Source organism: Drosophila sechellia, chromosome 3L (genome assembly GCF_004382195.2).
Source record: "Drosophila sechellia strain sech25 chromosome 3L, ASM438219v1, whole genome shotgun sequence".
Lineage (NCBI taxonomy): Eukaryota > Metazoa > Arthropoda > Insecta > Diptera > Drosophilidae > Drosophila > Drosophila sechellia.
The window spans coordinates 20,487,429-20,512,955 of NC_045951.1; the positions used below are offsets into that span (position 1 = coordinate 20,487,429).

Below are 25,527 nucleotides of genomic sequence, written 5' to 3' on the forward strand. Positions count from 1 at the left end.
TTTGCAAACAAGTTCGGTTTATTACACAAATAAAAAGAATACTAAATGAAATCGAAACTACTTAAAAGTTACGCGTGTGGGGTGTTGTGTGTTTCTATGTTGGTGTTGGTGTTGATAATTACTAGAAAACGTCTTTGTAATCGTAGGTTTTGTGGTGTACACAATTTACGCTAATTAAAATACACAGGTAAAAATAATTTCATTGTTTAATATTGGTTTTCTTTCTTTACTTAATTGATTTTGTTTTAAACTTAAGCCTAGCGAAAATCGATTTAACGTGCAAACTCAATTGTGGTTGTTGTGTTGTTGTTGGTGAGTGTAGAAAGCTTTCCCGTTCTTTACAATCATTATTATTAATTTGTACACATTTTCGTTTAAGTATTCCATTATTAGAAAATTGGCTATGTGAGTGGTGTGTGTGTTTGTTGTTTGTGGGTTGGGTTGGGTCGGGTTCAGTATCTGTGTGAAGTACAAATGTTTCCCTAGGATTATACGAATACAAGAGACAACAAAAAACACACGAAATTAAAAACTCTTCCTAACCGCTCATGCTAACTCTACTCCTGTCCTCGTCCTCCACTTACTCCTACTCCTTCCTCTACGTCCTTCATCATCTGCGCTAGGCGTCCAGATATATATAGTTTTTATATATGCAATTTACAGTATACCGTTTCAGTTAATTATATGTTTTGTTGTTTCCGTCGTGTGGGGCGTTTAATGCGTGTCTTCGGTGTTGTTTTACACTTTCCTCTTGTATAATTTAAATTTAAACTAATTCTCGCTTTGCACAAAATTTACACAATTTATTGATTTAATTTATTAGATTTAAATAGGGTCTCCTCCTCTGCTCCTCCAATTTGTTGTAAACTAATAGCTAATTGTATAATTACACTTTTGTTTTGCTTTGTTGTTGCTGCTGGTTTGCTGCTTACGGCGAATTGGTTGTAAATATGTACAAACTTTTTACTTATGCTAATATGTTTCTCGCGTTAACTCCACTCCGCTATTGTATATATATGAACTATATGCCTATATGTGTGTGGTTGTTTGTTGTTGTTTGCTTTTCGCTATCTCATTCGCTCCTCTTTGTATATTTATAAATATTAAACTCTAATCGAACGCCAGCCTATGTATATGTATAAAAATAAAAGTAAACAAACAATTCTTGCACTTGACACTTTTACAAATTCTCGACGACTAATAAATAGTAATGCTGTTGCTGTTCAAGACTTATCGGTAGACGATAATGTTGTATCCTCCGCTCTCATCGGTGATCTGTTTATGTTTAGTTTTCCTGTTGATTATGCTAATAATCTGTGCGTTGTGTTAACTGCTGCTATTGCTCTGGTTGTTCTGTTGGTGTTTTTGAATTCTGTTAACTTCTATTCAGGGTTACTTGGTGTTGATCCTTTCGGTTCTGTATTCTGTTGTTCTTTGAAGATGTGATATAGCTAGTGGAAGTTCTGCAAACGGAAGCATGCGACTGCGTTTGATTGATTTAGTTTTTTTGGTGATCCAAAGGATCTGAGATCCCGGACCTTAGGCTATGGCAGCCGTCAAATAGTACAGATCCATTAGCGTCTGAACATTGATGGGCAGACAGGAGAGACGATCGTGTGTGTTGGAGTCGAGCGCCAGCCAGGAAAGGGCATTGTATCCCTCGAGGACAAAGCGCAGCACATCCGCCGTGAGAATGGAGTCAAGCGGATGATCGTTGGCTGACTGATGGGCATTGGTCGAGTTGAGAATATCATCGGCAGACTGTATGCTGGGCACATGGAGATGGAGGGCTGTCTTCAGAAACACGGGACAAACGTCCTCTAGATGCGGACAGGCGGACCAGAACCAAGCGGGCATGCGACCGGTTGGCGCCGTGGACACCATGTACCCCACTGATATGGGCTGCTGGTTGAGTGAACCAACCTGAAATGCCAGGGAAAATTAGTAAATGTTTTAAGTCAGTCCAATATATATGATCACCCACCTCCTCTACTTCCTGAGGCGTCGTGCACTTGAAGTTATTACCGCCAGCGCTCTGCCAGCTCCGATTGTCATCCATGCGACCGGGACTACCATGATTGGATACTCTGTCCATGTGAGCTGTTTTAAGATAAAATTTAAGTATCCGAATACGAAGACTGGTAATTAAATACACTTACTGCCCCAAAAGAGATCACCAATGTCCGCATCGCTAAAGTCCTCGTTGCCCTCTTCCTCGAATGTTAGGAAGTCGTCATCTACTTGCGGCTCGTTTTGGAACTGGCGCGTAAAGGGCTGCGAACAAGAAAACGGAAAACAATTATAACCAATCGTGGTCGATTAGGCTTGTAAACTTACCGCACAGACGGCACTAGTGGGAAAGACCAGGATGTGGGTGCAGGTCACGTCCTGTGGAGTGGCCAACGGGTTCTGCATGGAAATCTGCGAGAAGCGCTCATCTGGCGTAAACTGGTCGGGCATCACGCGCAGCTTGGCATCCGGCTCCAGGGTCACCAGGCAAGCACTCAGGATTGTGGGTGGATACATCAATGTACATTGCTTGCACATATCCTTAAATTGCTTGGATGCCTTTTGCAGCTGTTGCTTGCTGAGCAAAAAACTCCACGACTTCAGTTCACTGTGTCCGATCCTTCCAATGCGTCCAATTACCAAACGCCACATTTGCGATGTCTGCGAGATGATTCCCATGATGAAGTCCATCAGTTTCTTTAGGGCCACATAGCGAGCAGGGGCTTTTCTCCTCCGAGCACGATTTGGCACGTCGATATTAATGCAGATCTTCTCCAGCATCTCGCCCCTTTCATCAGTGGCGGTGGCCAAAAGCCAAGCCTGATCCTCGCTCAGGCAGTAATTGCAATACATCACCGAATAACGATGTTCATTCTGGCCATGCATACTTCCCGCGGATCTGGAGAAGTCCGTTTTGTCATTCCTCTCGTGCATTGGTGCCAGAACAAAGGGAGCCGTGTACATCTTGTAGGCCCGGCGATTGGGTTCATCCTTTGTCTTGAGAAAGGCCTCCATATTAGCCGCCGTACCAAAGCCAGTAAGACTTTTAACGGATTGGGCATGCACCAGATGTCGCCGGCACTGCGAAAATATGTTTAGAGCCAGGCACCTAATCTCGTCCGAGAAACGCTTTCGATTGCCGCACGGTCCCAGTTCCATTACAGATTCTAGCGATATAATCTGTATGTTCATCTGTGATCGCACTGAATCTGGAACTGCTTTCAGCAGTTCCGCATAGCAACGAAGTAGAGCAATCAGAGCTAGACGCTCCAGTTCGCAACTATCCGAGGCGAAAGTGAACGGATTGACCACATAAAGGACAATGGCTGACGGGTTGATGTCCTCCAAAGTCTCGCCCATTCCCAATGGATCTCCGAGGATCAGAGCGGGTTTGGTTTCACCTGCTGCAGCGCCTCCTTTTCCCACTCCGGGTTCTTGTTTTATTTCGTTGGTCTCCATCGGTTGGACTTGAGGTTCTGTACCCGGCTCCAGCTTGATATTATCCGTGGGTAAATCCCCGCCTGGCAATCCGCTGCCTGAAGAGCTATTCGAGGAGGAAGAGCTTCCTCCTTTAGAGTGTGAGTTGCCAGTGCCATCTGGTGGATTCAACAACGTTTTATCATTTGGCACTCGACTTAGATATGGAGCCAACTGGTGAATAAAGGCAACTGCATACCGACGGATTTGCTCCGCCAGAGCGGCATGTTCCAGGGTACGCAGCCAATCATCCAAGGGAGTCGTTTCCCGATCCGCAGGCACGTTGTTTCGAGCAGCGCCTACTTGAAGGAAGCCATCCCATCCTCGGATGGGTGTGTGTTTGCCCAGCTTGCACATCTCGTAGGTGCTGCTTAGTTCCCGGAAATAGCTGCGAGTACAACTCACCACATGCTCGTTGTCCGGACACACCACCACGTAGACAACATCCCTGGCATAGGAGTACGGTTCCAGGAGAAACTTATCCCAATAGTGGATGGAGTGCGGTGCGACCGAGATCCAATCTTTCTCGTAGCCCACCACCACGGATGGTATCGGTTGCGGTTCACATTGTCCGGATGCACGGCCTGCCAGTCGATGGAATTGGCGCCAGGTTAGCGGTCCACTCACCGTATTGTACGAACTGGCATCCTTGGAACCTGAGCCGCCCCTGGATTTGCAATGGAATGCATTCTGCAGCATCGGCTGTATAGCATTCATGGTGCGTACAATCTCCTTATTGCTACGGGTGAAACCGACGGGAAGATATGACCACTTGTGGACCGTCAACCGACCAGCGCCAATACCTGCTAGCTTGTGACGCAAAGCAGGTGGTGGTGCATGGAAAGCTGTGAGTTGCTGCTGCTGATGCGAGCTACTGCTACCATTCCCATGGAAGTCCATCATGTTGTCCATCCGCTGGTTTTCGAATGCCAATCTCGACTGCTCCAGGGCCAAACTTATGACGTCGTGTGCATCCATAAACTCTAGAACATTTGCAATTGATGCCAATGAGGCAGTTGGAGCTCCATTGGTACCGAAGATCCTTCGTTGGCGGGACATTCGCCTCCGATGGGACTGAAGTGCTCTGTGCACCGAACTGCTAGATGTTTGGATGATAGAACACTGATCCAATAGCAGGTCAAATACAGCGTGAGCCAATTGCTCCAGTTGTCCACCAGGCAATCCTCCCGCTCCGATTTTATCCAAGGCAGAGCTTGTTTCTCCAGGTCCCTGCTTGATTTGGTTTTTCCTGCTAAGACTCTGGATGATACTGAGCAACGTAGGCTGCTTATTCCTGCCCGGATCATCCGCGATGCCCGTGATCTCCACCTCATCTTCGTAAAAGAGTCCAGCGCGATGAGAGAGTCTTCGATTAACCACTGCACTGAAACCACACGTACACTCCACGGGATCATCATCCACATAGCCGGTGATATGGGGATTACTGCTGGGCGGCGTGCAAGACGACGAGTTGGAGCAACCATTTGGACCATGGCCATGTCCGGAGCCAGCTCCGGGCATCGAGGCTGAGGCTGGCGAACCCCCAAAGGCACTGATCATCCGCATGCCGCCAAAACCGGCGGAACTGGGTCCATTGAGCATTCGCTGTCCAGCCGCAGCGCCTCCAGCTCCGGAAGGGAAAGGATTGAAGCTAACCCCGGGCAGGGGTACATATACTCCGGAATCCGCTCCGCGAATATTGCCAATCTTTTGCGTATCCGCATTGCACACACACACACTGCTACTATCAAAGTTGTGATCCCGGAAGACATTTAAGGCGGTATCGTACAGCAGGATGTTAACTAGGACAGAATTTACTTCTGGTAATTCCTGAAGCAAAGACGAGGATCCGGCTGCCATCGCTGTTCCACCACTGGCAATGCCCGCATCGCCAGTGTACGGTACCATACCCATGTGCCCGCCACCTCCTGTTCCGTGACCGACACCTCCGGTTGCTCCGCCGCCCATGCCATGCATGTGCGGATGCTCCTGCGAGTGAAGCGGCCGGTTCAAGTACGATGATGTGGAGGTAGCTGGACTGGCCACAGCCAAGTCATAAGGATATGGCGGTGGCGGATGCGTGGGGGTTGCCCTCGACATTGGACTACTTCTAGCGGCATACGGACCCATTCCGGGTCCCGGGGAAATTGGTGACATCCCCGCTCGGTGCATTAGCTGCTGCATGGAGGCGCCAGGTGGCGCTTGTGGGCAGTTCAACTGATTCAACAAATACTGACTGCCACCACTGCTCAACGGTTGCGGAACAGTAGAGGGCGTTAATGGTGTCCTCGGCGCCGCTGACAGGAGATCATGAAGATGCTGATGCTGGTGCTTCTGATGGCCAACACCTCCCGCTGCCGCCGCTGCTGCTGCGGCTGCCGCTTGTTGTTGCTGCTGATTCTGGAGCTGAAGCTGCTGTAGTTTCTGCTGATGCAATTGGATGCGCTGCTGAAGGGCCTGATGTTTTTGATGCTGCTGCTGCTGAGCTGCCGCTGCTTTAGCCAAAGTTGCTGCTCTTGATTTGTGGCTACTCCAGGTGGGTTGATAAAAGCATCCCGTAGGCAGAGTCAGCGGCGGCTGTGTCTGACTGGGCAGGTTGGTCAATGGAGCATATCGCGTCGAGCCCACAAACTTTTCCTGTTGCGGTGGTCGATACACATAGTCCCAGTCATTTATGGGCTCTTCCATAGGACTACCCAGTTCCAGGTTATACTCCTGCTTCACCATCTTGGAGACAGTCTGGATGGCCACCACGGTGACGGGAGCTTGCGCGGTAGCCAGCATAATACTGTTGCTTGGGTTGCTACAGGCTGTTGTGGTGGTGTTGATACTACTCGTGATAGTGGTATTGCAGGTAGTGGTGATACTACTGGTTATAATGGTTGTGGTGGTGTCCACACTGAGATCCGTCATAACAACGTCCGTTTGACAGGGACTCGAGTTCGGGTGCTGCTGCTCGTGAGACGGTGGTGTGGGAAACATCTTGGTAAGATCCTCCGCCTGGATATTGCCCGCTCCCGAGGCAACAGCTGCTGCTGCCGCTGCTACGGCAGCACTGGCCACCGCTGTGCTCCGTTTGAGGTCTTCGATCGTATTGGTCACAGCACTGCAGCCGCCATTCGAGGGGTTGTTGGAATCGGGTGGTGTGTGGATTTGCACGCTGCTGCACTCGTCGTTCGAGCTTGTCTCAAACAACTGCTCCAGATCGTTGAGCGAGGGATTCAAACCTTCAGCTGTGAAGAGATTACCACCGCTACCACTTCCTCCACCGCTGCTGTTGCCGCCCGAAGATTTCGACGTTTCCTTGCAAGAGGGGGAATGCAATCCGGGCTCTGTCTTAATGTTCAGTCCCTGGAAGAAGCTGCTGCCATCGGCTTCTACATCACTGCCACTGGCAGTACTGTTGGCAATGCCCACTAGACCACCGCCGGAGCTGCCCGCCGCCTGTCCTCCACCGCCACCTCCTGCTGCGCTTGCTGACTCATCCAAGGAGAGCAACTGCGAGCCATAAACGGATCCTGGCGAAGGCATGTCAGGCTTCACGTGGTTTTGTCCTTCGTAGAGGTTCTTGGCATACCTAGGTTTCCGTTGCTTTTCCATTTTCGGACGTTTTACCGTGCTATAGTCCCTGTAGTTGTGAAAAATCAATGTTAGAGCGCTGTTTAGAAAGATAAAGTCTATACTTACCAGTATTCCTGGTACTGAAAGTCATAGATGACCTCCTTGAGCCACTCCCCGTCGTAGAAGCTATCCGGATCCTTTAACGTCAGCTTTGGCGGGTTGTACAGTCGCTTAAAGTTGTTCAAGGCCTCCGTGGTGGAGGTAACACCTCCGACGCCCCGACCTTGAGCACCAGGCTCCTGCTTGATGGCCATAGCTGCCGATGGAGTCTGTTGCTGCATCTCAAGCTTTTTGACACTTATAGTGCCAACCGCATTCCCTCCAATTGCATTTGAAGGTCCGCAAGATCCGGCGCCACCAGCTGACGTTGCGGCTGTGGGCGTAGCCGGTTGCTGGGTGGGCACACTACCTGGACCCGTACCAAGGCTCTGGCCACCAGCTGGTCCTCCGCCGGCCGCATGATCCGTATAGGAGGGCGGCTCCACGCTGGGCGTCTGATGAACATAGGGCGAGGCCGTAATGCTCTTGTTGTCGTGCTGGTCCGTTGGCGTTGGCGCCGGTGTATTCTTGTCCAGCAGGTGGTCTATAGGCGTCGGCGGCTGTTGGAGATTGGAAACGGAAGTTGGCGCATGGGGACTCATATTGAGCAGCTGTGAAGTGGACAAAAGTGGACATCGTGTTAGTGAAACAAGTTGACTAGGGGTCTGCACATTGGTTTTTGGGTCGTCACTTTCACTCACTTGCTCAGCGGGCGGCACGGATGTCGGTTGCGAGTGCGCCGAATTCGGATGCGGAGAGGGAGCCGGCGTTGCCGGTGATTCCACGGAGGCCACCGGCATCGAGGAATCGCCACCCAAGGAGTTGCGGGAGTACGTTGAAGCGCCGCCGTGTGGTGTTTCATGAGGCGTGTTTCCCAGATGTCTGTCGGAATAGAAAAACGTGTACATATGGAATTAGCATATGGGAAGAATTATCATAAGATCAGGTGGTGTCTCATTATTTTTCGAAAGGTTATGTACAATGTTTTATCTACGTATAGTGTAGCTATGGATTCACAGGTATGCGCGTATTTATTATTTAATATATATATTATTAATCGGAATACTTCAGCAGGAGAAGTGCTCCAAAAATAGCCATAGCAAAATTAATCATAAAACCATATCCATTGTTTTAGGATTAGATGTATTAAACAAAACCGTTACAGCTGCAAAATAATATAATTTATAAGAGGTGCACTTTGTTAAAGTTTATATAGAAAATTCCAACTATTGTGGTGTCATACAAAATTTCAAAATAAAGTTGGATCGACATATTCTAAATTTAGTTTTAAGGCACTAAATTATTTTGTTCTTGAAAACTTTAAAAATATTTAGAACACCCAATTTATTTATACATTATGTGCTGTTGTTATTTACAATAAAGAAAATCAGCAAATAAAACCAAAATCATTCCACAAAATGCATAAAACCTTAAGGAATCGAAACAAAGATACATGCGGCACCAAAACCAAAGTATTGAACTGAGTACTCATACTCAATCCAGTATCGAATACAGAGTATCGAGTATCGAGTATTTGCAAATCGAGCCATGAGAAAATGAGAACGGCAATGGGGAAGTGGAGTTCGGGGTGTACGAGAGTGGGGGCAGTGGATATACTAAGCTAGTTAGGTGCTACAAGACGTGTTGTATGTCCTCGTCCTCGATATGGAAAATATTATATAATTTGTTATAATGCCGTTGCTTGCAGTCTTTTGTGTTTGTGTAGCGTTGCGTTTTAATTTATTTTGAATGTTGCTAGCTAATTTACCAATTACCAAGAACGATTAAGTGAATTGGAATTAGGAATTGTTATTTCAAGATGACGACGCGTGAATGTTTGTGTGTGCTGACTCCTTTTTTTTGGGAGAGGCGTGGTGAATTAAATGCGCCCCTCTTTGATTCCAGTGTATTTCGCAAAGGGCAAAAATAATATTCTCAAAACCAACCAACAAAATAATAAAACATAAGAAATCAAAAGGTTAACAGAGCGTGTGAACAGAGTGGAAAGAAAATAATATAAATGTGGATAAATGCGGGTGGTATATATACAGTAGCAGTCAAAAAAGTAGCACTTGAGACATTTACATTAAATTTGAAGATCAGCAATTCTATTTTGGAAAGCTGAAACTGATCAACTGATCATACATATCAAGTATATATAAGCCGCCTATATTGTTAGATTTTGAAATATAGATCCTTATGACATATTTCATTTATCTTTTATAATTTTTTAGGTGCACTCAGAAGCAAAGTAAATCTTTAAAAGGTGGTTGATATAGCAAAGTCAACCGTTGCAGAGTAATAGAATTCGAAAGTAAAATATCTCAAAACGTTTATCTATCAAACTTAATCCCATAGTGCTCTTATTTGATCGCAACGGTACATTAAAAGAGAAAACTGAATAGCGTTAACCTAAAATATAGGCAGCACTGGCTATAATGAACAGACGCCACTTCACTTCACTCCACTCAACACACAAACCTTTGTTTTGGTATATTGGTGTCTGTGGTGGTGTTGCTGTGGTTTTTGGCTCTAAAGGTGGAGGCCGTGGAGGAGGCGGTGGATGCCAGCGAATGGAGCAACCGCTTGTGGAACGGCACATTGTGACGCCGGGGAGTGGCCGCGGAAGAATTGGAGGCGCTAGTGTTGCCCAGGGAACTGGAATGATGGGATGATGTGGCCGCCGTTGCCGGCAGCACAGGTGTTCCCGGTCGCTGCTGCTGCTGCTGTTGCTGCAGATGTTGCTGGTGGTAATGCTGCTGCTGGTAGGACGACGACGACGATGATGAAGATGATGACGAGGACGACTTATTGCCACTGCCGCCGGTAACTGCTGCTCGCAGCGCAGGCGATCCCAGCGGTTGCTGCGGTCGCTTGTTGTTGCTAATGTTGCTACTGCTGCTGCATTGGGCGCTGAAATTTGTTTTTTGGTTTTGTTCGGGTTTAGACACTAGCAACACAATATTTTTAACGCTTCACTTTCGTAGCTCTGTCGCTGGCTCAAGTTATATTATTTGTTGCTGCTGTGTGGGTTAGGTAACTCAAAAGAAAGTTGTATAGAAAAAAAAGGAAACGCAAAAAATCTATTGCCTATCGCATGCAGAGATAACAGTAAACATAAGGTCAACTACCGCCTTTAACTGCATATTGTTTCTAGGGTAAAGGTACTTTTTTTAGCATGCCATCAAAGCGGGTTCGTTTTGGTTTATTGGGTTTTTTCTAATTTCTGAAGGGAGCACAACATCTCCACTACATCAAGTTTATATCGATATCTTATATGCAATATAATAAAAATATTTGTTATATTAGAGGGAGCAAAAAGATTTTAAAGGATCAAAAAAAAAAAAAACAAAAAACCGCGCGCAAGTAAAAAAAAGAGAGTATTTTCAAAATCTCTAGATGTATGTAAGCTTGAAGTTATTCTTGCAATAGCTGTCTTAAACTATAATAAAATATTGAAACAGAAACACGGTAAACTTCAAGTATATAACTTTATGTTATACTTTTAATTTATATAGGCACATTTAAAATGCAAAGTCTAAAAGACTTCCTAAGAAGATACAAAGAATACAATACAAGATACAAGAATTAAATATTTTTTCGAATAATTCCAGACTCTTTAACTACAATTCGAAAACTTCTAGAGATTGGATAAATACCCTTGCATATAGAGAGAAAATAGCATGGCTTTTATCATGGCTTTCATGGTTTTTAAGAAGCTAAGATATCAAAACTCACTTGGTGCATATGCAGGGTGCTTTCTGCATGGGATCCACAAAGTTCCAGAGCTTTTGGCGTTGCTGTTGCTGCTGGATCTGCTGCTGCACCAGTTGCTTGGAATCCTGCGGCGGTTTATTCTGCTCATTCTCGTCGCCATCCGCGGATGATGACCCAGTTCCCAAGGCGGGCGTAGACGAAGCAGCTGCGGCTGCTGCCGCCGCTGCATCCACATGGAGCGTGTTCATCACGCAATCCTGCCAGGTTCGTTCCGGCATTTCCACGGCTGCCGAGGCGGGTATGTGAGTATTGTTGGTATTGAAGGTGAAGCCCGAGGTGGGCCGTTGATCGTAGTAGGGCTGGAAGGCGAGACGTTCCAGGGCGCTGACCGCTTGTGGAGCTGCCTTGCGGGATATCTCTTTGGCGGCGGAAGATGCGGTGGCTCCGACACCTGCTCCTGCTAAAGCTGGAGCATTGAGGGAAGCTGGACCCAAGGGAACCGCTGTTGCAGATGGAGCTGCGCCCATGGATGAAGGAGCAGCTGCTGCTCCCGGTGGGCAGGAAAGCGAGGCCAGAACAGCTGACTCGGCCGCCGCTCCGGCCACTGAGCTTTGCATCTTCTGCATCTCGACGAATTCCATGTGCTCCATGTCGTCCAGGTCTGTGACTAGTACGTAGTTTGTGGGATGATACATCTTATGACCACCTGGGGATGAAAATTAAAGCAATTAGATTGGACAACTGGAGAGCAATTAATCCGAAGTTTTTCACTCACCCGACACCACTTCCACCACGGGTGGGACATCCGTGTTGTCCTTATTGCACAGCGGAAAAAACGAGGCCCAATCCTCGAGGATCTTCTCGGCTATGGGATCGCTGGCCTTATAGCTATTGCCGGTGAGTATGCCCGCAATTCCAAAGGGCGCCAGCATAACCTTTCGCGCGTGCGGCGGTGGCGCTGCCTTGGCCGCTCCCTCTCCGCTGTCCAGTCCATCCATGCTGGCTCCATTTGGATCCTGAGGATTAGGCACTGCTCCGCCTGCTGTCGCCGCAGATCCATTTGACCCTGGCGGAGAACTGGCCGCTGCAAAGGCTGCCGCCGCTTCGGTCAAGTGCTCCTTGGTCAGCGGACGCACGGCGGGATGCTCGCGCAAATCTATGGAGGCACAAACGGTGTCGCCGTGCACAAAGAACGTAAATGAGAAGGACAAGTGCTGGGAGCTGCAAAGAGAGTATAAATGATTAGGAAATCTGGTCTCATAGAAGAGTAAGATCAAGCCCTATATATTCTTTAAAAATACGTTTTATTAGATTATTAGAAAACGGATCATTTTCTACTAAATTCAATACAATGACTAAGCTGAACAATGATGGACAATTGAATTTGTTATAATAGAATCAAATAGTCTAGGAATGTCGCAGGAAGAACGATGCAATGCCACAAGCTTCAATGCCATTGCACAGAGTTCCTGTTCATTTTTCTAGGATATTGCCATATTGTGAATTGGAAGCAATTCTAAGCATTTTCACAAAAGTTAGGGCATTCATCCGAACAGTCTCTATCTAAACCCTACATTACGGTCACATACCTGCGTCCAAAGAGGCGATCGCTGGAAGTGCAGGGCTGCACAAACCATTTTCCAAAGCGCACAATGTCCTTGGTAAGCACGAATCTGAGGAAAGTGTTGATTATAAACATTAGTTTGAATTTGATATTGACTTTCTCTATGCTTCTACCTCTCCATAAGATTGTGCAGCGCCTTAAACAGCAGCGATCGGCACTCGTAGGTGAGAGCTCCTTTCCAGGTGCCATTCCAAAGCGCTTGGTTAGCTAGAAAATAAAATAAAATTGTCTTAGTAAGGTTCATAAAGTCCTTCAAAAATTGTCATTCCTTTAGATATTTAAATATTTGAATATTCTCGCTTAAAATGTCTCGTTTCAAAACATTTCAAATATGTAAAAGTAATTGGGCAATCCAAAAAATGTATGTAGCTTGTCAATGAAACCCTAATGATCGAATGTAAGGGTAATAATAATAATAATCTATGTAAGTAGATCTTTAAGGTTAAAAATCAGTGTATCTCCACTTGCGTTGGAAGATGAAAATCCGTATAATCCTTTATGTAAAAAGCTTCCTATGCTCTAGGTCGCAATGAATCTTCAAGTGGTGGGTGTGTTTCTCTATTTTGTCAACAATCTAAACATCATTAAAATGTAAACGTGGAAAATACCCAAAACCAAGTGGAAGAAATAACAAAAATTTATAGCAAATATAGAAACAATGGAAGAGGCGTCTACAACGTAAAACAATCAACCTCACATTTTTGCCCTCTCTTTCCCACCCACTTTTCTTCTCTCTGTCTTGCAGGCCTTAAGAAAAACAAAACTTTTAAGGCTATTCATATTTGTTATTGTTTTGTTTTCGTTTTGCATTTGAATTGTTCTTGTAGGAAAATGACAAACAAACATAGAGCGAGATGGGTAGAATGCCAGAAAGCGAGAGGCACAGAGAAGGCCAGAAATAAAGAAGCATAAAGAAGCAGTGGATAAAGATGAAAATATGTGTAGAGCGCAATATGTAAAAATGCAGCGTGAGAAGTGAAGAGAGGTGGAGACAAAAAACCGCCAAGCAACAACACAAAAATCCGAAGCGGAAGTGCCAACACTCGAAACATAAAGAAAAGGCAGAGAGTAAAAGGAGAAGAGGGTGGGAAAAGGAGGGAGAGGATTTGTAAAAGAAAAAGGAAAGTCTACAAATTTTTGGAAAATTCCAAGCATCCACCCCCACCACTTATGGACACACATACACACTTCCGAATATACATATGCATGGGGTAAATCTCTCTTTCGCTCTTTCTCTTCGGTTCCCACGCCTGCATTGATTTCCACTGCTTCTTCTTTTTGCCTTCGTTGGTCAACAATGTTGCACAGATAATTACGTAAAGGTAAACAACTCGGACAAATAGCAAACAAAACAAAAATGGCTTAGCAGTATTCATAACTATTTTTGTTCCACTTTATGGCTACTACTTTTTCCCTTCAATGAGATCAGCGTGAGTTTTTTTACAACGACGCTTAAAAACTCACACGCACACGTCGGCATAAAAGGGCAATGTACGATTATGACAGTGTGTGTGTGTGTGTGTGTGAGTGCGTGAGAGTCTGCTTCCTCTCTGCATCCTCGTCCTCTTCCTCTTCCACGCCACTATTATTATTCCGCTATCTACACGTTCCCATGCCCACACATCCAATTTTCATCCTGCAAGCCGGCTCTTCTTCGTTTCTCTTCTTCTCTCAGGTCACACACCACGAACACACACATGGAAACACTACCCAACGGTGAAAAGTTCAAAGCTCGCCAAAAATTATAAATAAATGTCCGCAAGGGTAGGCCAGGCAAAACAAAAGCAACAACAACCGCAACTTCAGCGGCTCTCTCGGCAAACAAACAAACAAAAGAAAATCAAGAGTCGAGTGAAGCAAAACGGGACGACAAACAAAAAAAACAAAGAAGCAAAAGAGTAACTTCCAGCAAACAAAATACTATGTTCTCAAATAAGATTTTAAAATTTTGAAAAGCACGAAATTATTTTGTTTTAAATGATATGCAACTTTGTATCCTATTACAATTGAAAAGTAAAGGGTTTCTTTTTGTAGAATTTATACCTACAAACTTTGTTTCATTCAAATAGTTTCCAATAAAGTTTAAAAATGATTTATTTATCTGGCTTCAAAGGTATAAGATACGTTCTTGAATTATTGTTGAATTTATTTTATTTACCCATCATAGCTGCTAAATATCCTGATCTTCCCCTTTTCCAATTTCTTGGCTTCGGAACAGGAATTGTAATCGGGTAAATCGGAATCGGGGAATCGGAATCGACGGCGACTGCTCAATGCAAATTCCACAAACACGTAGAAGCCGTCTGTGTGGGTGTATTTTTTTTTAGCACGTGTGGTTTGTGCACATGTTGCTGCTCCTCTCTCTCTCTCTCCCACTCCGTCGTTTGTAAAGAGAGAGGTGGCAAGTCGCTCTGTGCAAAGTAGCGAGTAAGAGAGAGAGTGGTTGTTTGGGAGACAAAGTGCCGCTAGGCGTGCACTCGTTCTTGTTCACCCACACACGCACTACCTTTGCTGCTCTTCTTGTTTGTGGCCCAAAAAATTGCTATTTTAGGTTAACATTTTGCTATCGCGGCAGATCTTTCCTCTACCGCTCTCTCTTTCTAAGAATGTGTGTGAGAATTTCACAACAATTGGAACGTTTAATTAAGAGAGCGTTATTTAGCAGTTTTGCATTTGCGTGACACATAATGAAAACAAAAAACGAACACACATGACAACAAGCAGCAACAAATGTTTGATCAAGGTCAATAATCTGAGCGCACACACATTCAAAAATGTTTAGTAAGCGCAATAACAAATCGAGAAACGAAAAAGCAGGTAAAACCACACGAATGCAAAAGACTTAAAAATAACAACTACAAAATGAGCAAGAAAGCGCATTGTAATTAAGCCCGAGCTCGCAAACCAGTTTAAGCTCATTGAGAGCCAAGAATCGCAAAAAGAGAGAATCTCTCTGCGAATCTTTCTCTATGATTTTCAGAGAGCACCGCGTAATTATTGGCTCCAATTGTGGAGCACACGCACACAGCTGCACCAGCACACACACACGCAAAAGTGACAGCTGTTTAAGGTAAAAATCGTATGCTATCGAAGTACAACAACAAACTGTTTGAGTACAATGACAACAAGTAGTGTGTGGCTTGTTGTTTTTGTTTCCAAACAGTGCTAGAATACATGGTAATTAGGGATCTCCTTAAATTCTACAGCATCGACGTGCGTCTCACAATGACGTCCTTAAAAATGGCACAAACAAAAAAAAAAAATCGCAGAAAAAGCAACCAGCAGGAAGGGAATAAAGCCCATATGTAAATTAGTTTACTGTGAGAGTCAAATGCGTACTTAGATTAACAACACCATTTGAAACACACATGATAAATTCATCCCTATTCAATTAAAATGATTTATTCCTCTAAAATGTAAAACCTTAAAAATACTTTGGCATAATCTGTGTGCATTACACATATACTTTCCCTCTAAAAATAAGGCCAACCAAGCTTGGTCTAATTTTGAATCAAAATTAATTGCAAAAATATAGGGCTACCATTTTACGGAAAAATCTGAATTGCATTTCTATAAATTTAGAAGTCTTGAAAAATATCATGTAAATGTTATTTTTGTGCCACTGTGCTGACTGGCTGAGATTTGCGGCGTTGCCGTTTTCACGTACAGCAAATCAGAGAGACAGTAACAGTAACTACAAGGCGCTTTTTCTTCGCCTCTCTTCTCACTCTTTCAGAATTTCATTCACACGCACTTGCGAGCACGCACACACGAACACACACCAACAAGACGACAATTTTTTCGCCAGTTGAGTTGTTTATGGCCGAAAAGGCTATAAAAAGCATACGAAAACTCGACCAAAAAACGCAGACAAAGTAATGTCAATGCAATTAGTCAATGTCCTTGTCATTAAAAGTGCAATAAATAAAAAACCGCAATGACAAAGGCTAACACGAAAAACAACGCGAAATCTCATCAGCGGTGGAACCGACGTGCATTCAACTCTCAACTCCAGACGCTAAAAAATGCGCGCCTGAAAAAGGGGTTAACGCATGACGGCGGAACAAGCTAACTGTAAACTCATTGGGCCACAATGACGTAGACAGATAACAAAAGATACAGTCAAACTTCCTTATCTCGTATCTCGGTCGGAGAACTTCAAAAGAGAAACGGTGGGCAAGGGAGAACTTCTGTAGCTCTACACGGATGCAAAATTTGTAGTTCTAAGTGGAAATATGAACTATTGAGATAATTACGTGTATTACGTACGCTGTACTATTTATTTATAATTATGCATTATCAAATGAATACGAAGGGTATTGTAAGATACTTTTAGTTTATATAGGAAACTTAATTAAACTTAAATGTTTTAATTGAATACATTTTAAAGACGAGGCTCTCAATTGAAAAAAAAAATAATTGGTGGGAATTCCTAGCTAGCGTTACACTTTATGATCTGAAGTAATAGCCTTCACATTTTTGTTGTTCTGTATTGTTTCAATTACTGGATAATAGGGAACCATTAAACTTCAATAGTTATTCTTTGAAACATTGAGAACTCTTTAACAATCATATTTAATTAAAGTTTTGAAATATCTATTAAATGGGTGGTCTGCAGATAACGGGATTACGGATCTCGGGCGACCTGCGGTTGCTTGATGGGTAATGGAATTTGCCATGGAAAAGCCGAAACCTAAATTCAAATTCTACGTTGAACAATATACGTAGTGTAGTACGTAGTTAGTGGTCAGAGATAATGAGGCAATAACAAAAATATTGAATAAATAGTGGCCACACGCAATGGCTGATAAGAAAAGAAAGAAATGGAGATAGGGTGTGGGAAAGAGAACGAGCTTCTTTCGAAGGCCAGTAGTGTGTATTGATATTGAACAACCCTCGAAGGAGCGAGCGAGAGGGGCGCAGAGCAGGAGGGAGAGCGCGAGAGCACCTTTCTTCTTCGTTTGCATAATTACCAGAGAGCGACGGAGAGCAAAAGAGAGAGAAAGCTAGCGAAAACATTGCAAATGACAGGTGACGTTTCGGCACTACTGCTTCCTCTTTCCTTCTTTTATGCACAAGGAAAAAAGGGATAAGATTTAAGGACTTTATAGGGGGTTTCAATGCAAACTCGAAAGCGAAGATAAAATATTTGCAACATAATAAATTAATCTAGTTAGGAACTATATATACATTCTTGTTTATAAGACACTTTCGATTTGAACTCGGTTTTGGATCAATTGCATATTTAATTTGAACCTTTGCGAACCGTTGTTCCGAAAAAAATGCATGTGTATAACATATGGATAGAACTTTTTATTTTCCGTGTGAAAGTCGGCGGAAGAGAGGAGACAACCGCCTACGATTGTCGGTTGTTGCTTTTTTCCTTTCGTTCTTTCTCGTTTCTGTTGCTGACGGTTCAATACGACGCCATGTGAGTTGAATGACGCCAAAGGAAAATGAAAAGGCGAGGGAGAAAGATTGCGAAACAACAGGGGATGGAGAAAAACGTGGAGAGCATCAGGAGAGCAATAATAATAATCATCTGTCGCAATCGAAATGTATTTCGCGAGTTCTCTGTTTGTTTGTTTGTGTGTCGCATTTGTTTTGGCTTTTCTCACACAGATACACCCACACGCACACAAACCCGTCAAAGAGATGGCAAAATTTGTTGTTGCAATTGCATGCGATGGATGCGGCCTTGAAGCTTTATTAAATTCATCACCCACTTGGATGTGTGAGTGAGAACGAGTATGTGAGTGCCTGTGTGTGTGTGTGGGAGAGAAAGGGAGAGCAAGAAAATAATACAATCGATCTTTAATGTAACACATAGAATTTTAACTGGTAAATAGGTTTACCTATTCAGAAACTTCTATGAAAATGTCATATTGGTTACCTCGTAGCTACTACCGGTCTACAAAAACCTGGGTGCTTTATGACAGGTTTATGCAATTTAACGCTTTATAATCAGTCCTAACTAGCTTTCATAGCTACATACATTTTGTTCGAACCGTCTTTGGTCTAGAAACTTACCCGCCACTCGGAGCAGCTCGGCATCAACCAGTTCACTGAGATCGGGCTCCTCGCCGTACCAGAAGATCCATAGCTCCTTGGCGGCGGCCAGCGAAAGGGGCGGGTGGACCTTGGTCGACGTGGTCATCTCGAAGGTTAAGGCATTCGGGTCGGCGTTGTCCGTCTTCGTGGATTGGACCCTCCTCCACACGCACAGCATGTCCGCCTGGATGCATCGCGAATAGGAGCGCAGGATCGGGTCCGCCAAAGGATCGCTCGATGCGTTCGGTCGCTCCCCGTTAACGAACTTCCGCCACTTTATTCCACATAAATCAGTCTGTAATGGGTTAATAGAGAGTTAGCAGGAATTAGTCATAAATGCGTATGTAAGCAGGTAATGGTAGCCAGACTAATGCCAAATAGGTTCTGTAATACACTCAACTGATAACTATCGCTGCACTATCTACATATACATTTGTAAGTTCCTATCATTTGTTTGCCCTTTCGTGACGAAAGTTCCGTGTCTGTACAATCTTCTTATAAATGACGTACGGAATATAACGCATTCCTAATTTAAGACTTGTTATGGCAGCTGCTGGGGAGAAATCTTAAAGAGACTTTGGATAAACTTCAGCAATAACAATCTATTTTATTTCCGTTGCGATCTTACTTATGTAGATATTTACTGATAGCTGATCTTCCTGATATGCAGAGAAATATTTGTCACTAGAGCTACAAATACACGAACATATTGTAGTAAATGTGAATAATATATATGAATGTTCCCAGTTTAAGCCCTACGTCTTATATAGGCTTAAGTTAAATATAAAGCACCTTTAGATCCCTTTAATAAGAAAAGCAATTAAACAAGTCCAACAAGTCCATTCCATTTAATGTATTATAGATAGGTAAACTGTTGTTTCACAATAGTTTGTGAAAACTTAACTGATCTTTTACATCGATAAATTCTGTAGGTATTAAAAATAAAGACTTCATCACACCCCATTTGACTCACTGAGATTACGATATTAAACTGTTTTATCGGTTTTTGCATTAAACGCAAATGCTAACGATGACGTTAGATTCAATTACGAATTGCTAATTCTGTCACGATTTGAGAAATCAATGGAAAGTCAAGCAATAAATGGATAAGCCTTTTTAATGTTATATGTAAATGAAATAATACAGAAATCTTCTATATAGTACCTTATATTTTATATATCTATATCTAAGATATATATATTTTATATCTTCAAGAACTTAAGAGTTTTGCCGAGTGTATTTCAATCTATGCAAAAACGATAATCATCTTGAATTGTTGCCCACTAATTTACCAGTGTTGCGAAATCTTTCAAATTACACACACACATATGTAAAATACATTCCTCATTGCACTTGGCAGCAGCAGCAACAACAGGCAAAGCATAAAACGACCAAAGCGAAGCTTGAAAATCTTCCGCTGCCTCGCAACTCAAAACAAAAGCACGAAAAAAAACGGCAGAGGATGGAAAGGAGGGGTGGAGAAGAAGGGGGAGCGAAAGAGGAGCTGCAGCAGAGACATGAGAAACTTGGGGCACCGAAGAAGAAACAAAAAGCGAAACCAAGAGAGAAGCACGGAGAAAAAGAAGAATGAGTGACTGACTAACTGGGCTTATGTAGCTTGCTGGCTTTTTAGTTTTTTTTAGCCATTTGGGGTCGTCATTGGCTGCTTCCGTTGCAGTGTTGCGTTGGCTTTATACACCAGTCCCCAATTTTACAAACGAAATTACTAGTGACTTCCACACAAGACTCGAATTTTTGATTAATATACCGATTTTATTATCATCTGCTACGTGGGAAGAAAGGGATAAGCCCTCCAACTTGAATATTAATATTGTATATCGATGTAAAATGCCCAACCAAAACCACAAGCTAATATTAAATAGTACATTTCTAAACCGTAACCATTGAACTATAGGCGCCTCAGACGCCTTTCGCAATAATTCAAGTCGTAAAGCGAAACCTAATGTAAATATGTATGTATCGCAATGATCTGTCAATACTTTAACGATAAAGCAACGTGCAGGCGTATTTCTCTCTGAAACAAAAGTTTGTCAACGATTATTAAAATCTCAAGACTTGTGTATTTCAACATTTTGAAACTAAGCTCCAAGTTGTAGACTGTTTGAGTGGGGGAAACTTGACTTATAGATGTTTTAAGATGGTAGAATTGTTGAAAATGGAAACAAGTTGCTAGTGTGGCAAGTGGCGAGTGAGAAGGCAGGCAAGCAGTGCGAAATCAATGGGCCAAAGCGAGATGGCGCCAAAATAAATAACTGCACCTTCAAGCACACACACACACTATCGTACTTGCTGGCGGGCGGGCGGTCGCGCACACACACAATCAAAGCCGAAAGGTATTCCCCCAAACCGGCCATTCTCCTCAATTCAATTCTCAAGCCCTCTCTTTTCCGCCGTCTTGACGACAAAAATGTATGTTCCACATTCTTCCGCTGCTTGCTTGGCTGCTCTTCGTTTTTGCCATTTTTGTGTGTGTTTTCATTTTCGCTCTCATTTCGTCTCGCTGCTTTTTCTTCGCTTCGTGTTGGTTTGTCTTTTATTTTTGGTCGAGCTATCTCGTGGGTTGAGTTTTTCTATCTTTTATCTATCTTCCTCTCCCTCTCGCTTTTTGCAATCCTTCAACGAGAGAGGAGGAGGTCGTGTTTCCCTCTCTCTGGCTGTTATCATTTCGACATTCGCCTGTGTTTGTGTTTGTTCACGCGCGCGTGCCTCTCAAGTTCAAACTGCTCTCTCGCGCCGTCTCGCTCTGTCGCCACGCTCTCCATCTCGCTCAGAGAAAGTTTGGCGTTTGTTATTGTTTCGTTATTTCGTTGGCGTCGGCCCACTAAACAACTCTCTTGCTGCTCCAAACTCTGCAAGAGAGTTGTAAGCAGACACAGGCACAGACACAGAGGAATAAAGAGAGCGGGGAAGTGGAGCACGTTGACTTGTATTGTACGCATTGTCGTGTCGTCGTCATCGCCTCCACTTCTTCCTCGACTATTTCATTTGGCATTTCTGTTTCATTTTTTCGGCTTCTGCGTCCCCTCTCATTCTGCTATCTCCTCCTTTCGACGCGAGATTCATTAAAGAAATATGCCAAAACGGAGAGACAATAGCACAATCACTAACTAGCTGGGCCGACAAACTAGTCGTCAGTCGTAGTCCCCGAGTCTTCAGTTTTCAGTCGCGGGTCTTGGGTTTTCAGTTTCGACTTTGGGTCTCGGGGAAAAGGAGAACCTGTTATGGGCCACAAAGTCACCGAGCCCCAGTCACGAATCTACCCACAAAGTCACAGAGCAACAATCGCTGTGGGCTGCCACAAAGACACCCGTTTTTACTGCTACAGTAAACACCCGGAATCTCCTACTTTCAGTTACTACAGGTTTCTAGCAATAACAAGTACTTGAAATTCACTATGTTGGGCAGAATAAATGTTGGAATGAATGTGTCCGAAAACTGAAAGCTACATGTCTCATACTAAAAATTCTATCTAGATACTCGACGAATTAAGTGTCTTTACGATCCACATATTTATGTATGTACATATATTTAAAATTTGAATGAGCATTTATAAAATGTAAATTTATAATTGTAATAATTTATTGCAATACATAAATTTAAACGTTTTAAGAAAATGGTCAGTAATATTATTACTTTAACAAAAATTCAGTAACGTTTTGATTGCTGTAAAAAGAACAAAATTAAAATTTAATGATTAAACTTTGGCTATTTAAATAAATGACTTATTGAATACTGAAACATAACATTCGGATTAATGTGCGTATATTGCCACAATTTTATGTCTAAATAGTAAAGAAGAGATTGGCAATTGACCATAAGAATGAAATAAGACACAATGTAAAACTTTAGAAATGGTAAATAGTTCGATAGTTGGTTTCAACATATTATCGTGTGGCTGCATTTACTTTAAGTTTCTGTAGGATATTTGCGAAGCATCTGCAGCGATAACGATAAACAGCTGTGTCTGACCGGCGGCGTCTACATTTCGGCTGCCAATCGATAAGAGAGAGAGAGAGAGAGAGAGAGAGAGAGAGAGAGATGACGAGGAGGATCCCATGATCGGTAATGTAAATTGTTGTCTCTGAGTGGGTGACACCCCCCCGCAGGCCAATAAGCCCCCCTCGAGGAGAACCCCTCCTCAATCATCCTCACTGACCTAAATACTGAAGCAAAAAAAATTGAGCCCATTGCGAAAAATAAGAAACAATTGCACAGAAAAACAACACAGTACTCACCAAGGCATAAAAGTTTGTGTGGCAATCCTCCAAACTTGCGCCGTTTGTCTGATGATTTTGATGCGTCATAGTTCTTGGCTTGTTTTCTTCGCACAGCAGCAGCACCTCATTTTCTCAACGTTGTTTGCTTATAGTGTATTGCTATTATTGTTATTTATCCGATGTGTTGTTATTTGTTGTTGATTTTGATATTCTGTAGTATTTTGCACATTTGCTTGCTGCTTTTTCTGCTCTTTTTATTTTGGATTTTTATTTTTTATTATTGATTCTGCTGCACGCACACAGCAATACTCTCACACACACACAACGGTATAGGCACGGACACACACGCGAGAGAGACGACACACACGGATACACAAATAATGAAGAGCTCTCTTTCGTCTCGTTTCTTTACTTTCGATATTTTGTGGTTGTGTTGTGGTGTTAGATTTTGTTTGTAATTTGCTATTTGATGTTTGGTTTTGATTTTTATTATGTGTATTTTGTATTTATCCGCTCTCTGGGGAGAGTATGTAAGCGTATACGTTGCTTTGGCAATGAAACACACATACTGTCGAATTAAGCATGTTGCTTTTGTTGTTGTTGGTTAAAGCTGGAATATAAGAAGAATTAGACTTTAAGCACACCTTTTACCGCTCGGCATTTGTTTCCTTTTCGGAAATAGCTGCATTTATTAGTTTATTTTCTTATTGTTTTAACTTGCTTATTTATTGCTACACTCACTCAATCACACACACATATAGATAACAATTACAAGGGTTCGTTCATTCGCTGTTTCATTCATGCAAAAAGAGAGCAAGCCGAGAGAGAGCGACTCAGAAATTGACTTTTTTCAGCCACAGGCAGCGAGTATACACCGCACACACACATTTACTTCTAGAAACACGCAAACGACGATGAAAGTCGTTGGATTTTCGTTAATCGTTGATGTAGACAAAATAAAATAGGTAAGAGTTTTTCGGCTGTATTCGAATTCAAACCCAGCTAATTTATGTTTATCCGAAAAAACTACACATTTATAGAGCGCAAATTAAGATGAGTAATAGAAAAACACCAACACACTCGCACGTACTGTGAACACACGAAACTCGACGATGCGCTTATTTTTTGGTTTCGAAAAATAACAATAGTTCAAAATATTTAATCTATTACTCAGGCTTGAATTTCTTGCGCTGTATTTGGTGTTTTTTGCGCACGAATGACGAGTCAGAAATTTTCGAACCGACTGCGAACGCTGGTCGCCACACACAATGGAAATTTTGCTCGCCTAGCTTTGAATCGGCCATATATATGGTATATAGCCAGTATGTAGTGTAGTTGTGTCAGCGGCGAGTGGCGAGAGAGCAGAAGAGGGCGAGTAGCGGCCGAATTCGAATAGCGGCTTTTGCTCTTTTTGCCGAGCAGAGAGTGCGAGAGAGGAGAGAGGGAGAAAACAAGTTTTACCAGCTAACTGCATATGCATTGGTGTGCGTGTGCGTTAGTGGCGGCGGCGTCTGTTTATCTCGCTCTCGCTCGCTCTTTGTGCATCTCTTGGGGATGCAACCATTTTGAGCGAGAGGCAGACAGAGAGAGACCGAGCACATAGATCGATTAAATTAAGGGAAAAATCTCAAACTAAAACGAAACTAGAAGGAAATCCGAAATTCCATAAATTATGCACTATACAACACTGCATAGCACACACACGCACGCAAATATGTAGAGTGCGAAACGTGATACATAGACGGGCAGCAGCATTCCTCTCACACACACACACGCATCAAACATACACCTACATGGCAGAGCAACCACTTTCGTAGTTTTCCTTTCGCCCCGTTTTCTCTGTTTCTGGGCAGTAATGTGTGTGTACACATCAGATTTTCTGATTTTGACTTTCGGACACTCGAAATAGCCGAAAAAATGCCATCGATAACTAAAATCGCACAGTTGTTGCATATTCCTCTATCTTACACTCTCCTCTTTCTCCACCTCTTTCATTCAACACACACACGCACACTACATAGGCAAAGCGCCGGGGCAGCGACCGCTAGAGCAATTAAAAACCATTAAACATTTCCGCTGCCAATGCTTAAACACGTCTTGAAAATCATTTAATGATTTTGCGCCACAATTATTTGTCAACCAACGGCACTTGGGCATTATTATTTATATTTAATTTGCTGCAGCTCTTTTTGCACGCACACAAGCATACAACACACACTCACACCCTCTCACTTCTCGGGTTTGCTTTTGCATTTGCATTTTTGATCACTTTTCTACGTTTTAATCACCGTTTTCGCTGTTCTTTCCGATTACCGATATAATCTGGACTTGAATCTTTACATTTTGTGCCACTTTATCTATCGCATTCGCATACGGAAAAATCTGCGATCGATTTTTATAACAATTCGCAACAAATATCAGGGAAAACTTGCCGTCGGCGGCAGAGCCAGTGTTGCCAGGTAGCACAGACAGAAACATACTAAAGAGGTGGCACAAAAGCACTAATAAATACCACAGAACACTAAGTATTCACAGTGGGAAAGTTCAAAATATACAACAAATTACAACTTCTTAATTTAGGATGATATAATTTTTAAGTTATTGGTTCTCTGTCTGTGTCTTCAAAAGTAATACGCATCTTATATATAAATAAATAAAAGATCTTTTAAATGTAATAGAGAGCCTTTAATGAAATTGTTTAAGTGGTGCGAATGACTAAAGTGATTGGAATGAAGTGTAAATCTCTATTCT

At 43.1% G+C, this 25,527-nt stretch overlaps 1 protein-coding gene and 1 non-coding gene across 7 annotated transcripts; both read right to left on the reverse strand.

Moving 5' to 3' along the window:
* On the reverse strand, nucleotides 1-25,244 carry LOC6616388 (mediator of RNA polymerase II transcription subunit 13). Of its 6 annotated transcripts, none has more exons than XM_032720033.1 (14): nucleotides 25,117-25,244; nucleotides 22,795-23,386; nucleotides 18,518-18,833; nucleotides 12,601-12,694; nucleotides 12,453-12,536; nucleotides 11,639-12,084; nucleotides 10,885-11,569; nucleotides 9,628-10,059; nucleotides 7,848-8,028; nucleotides 7,174-7,757; nucleotides 2,338-7,114; nucleotides 2,160-2,274; nucleotides 1,985-2,100; nucleotides 1-1,923 (listed from the first exon to the last, which is right to left on the reverse strand). In XM_032720033.1, the coding sequence occupies exons 2-14, from the start codon at nucleotides 22,861-22,863 to the stop codon at nucleotides 1,540-1,542; spliced, it is 8,283 nt and encodes a 2,760-aa protein (XP_032575924.1). In that variant the 5' UTR covers nucleotides 22,864-23,386; nucleotides 25,117-25,244; the 3' UTR covers nucleotides 1-1,539. The 6 variants fall into 6 exon arrangements, with proteins under 6 accessions (XP_032575924.1, XP_032575923.1, XP_032575922.1 ...); XM_032720032.1 differs by having other exon boundaries at nucleotides 25,090-25,244; XM_032720031.1 differs by having other exon boundaries at nucleotides 25,065-25,244.
* Nucleotides 12,275-12,416, reverse strand: LOC116801320. Its single transcript, XR_004361956.1, has one exon.
* Nucleotides 25,245-25,527: the final 283 nt, after the last annotated feature.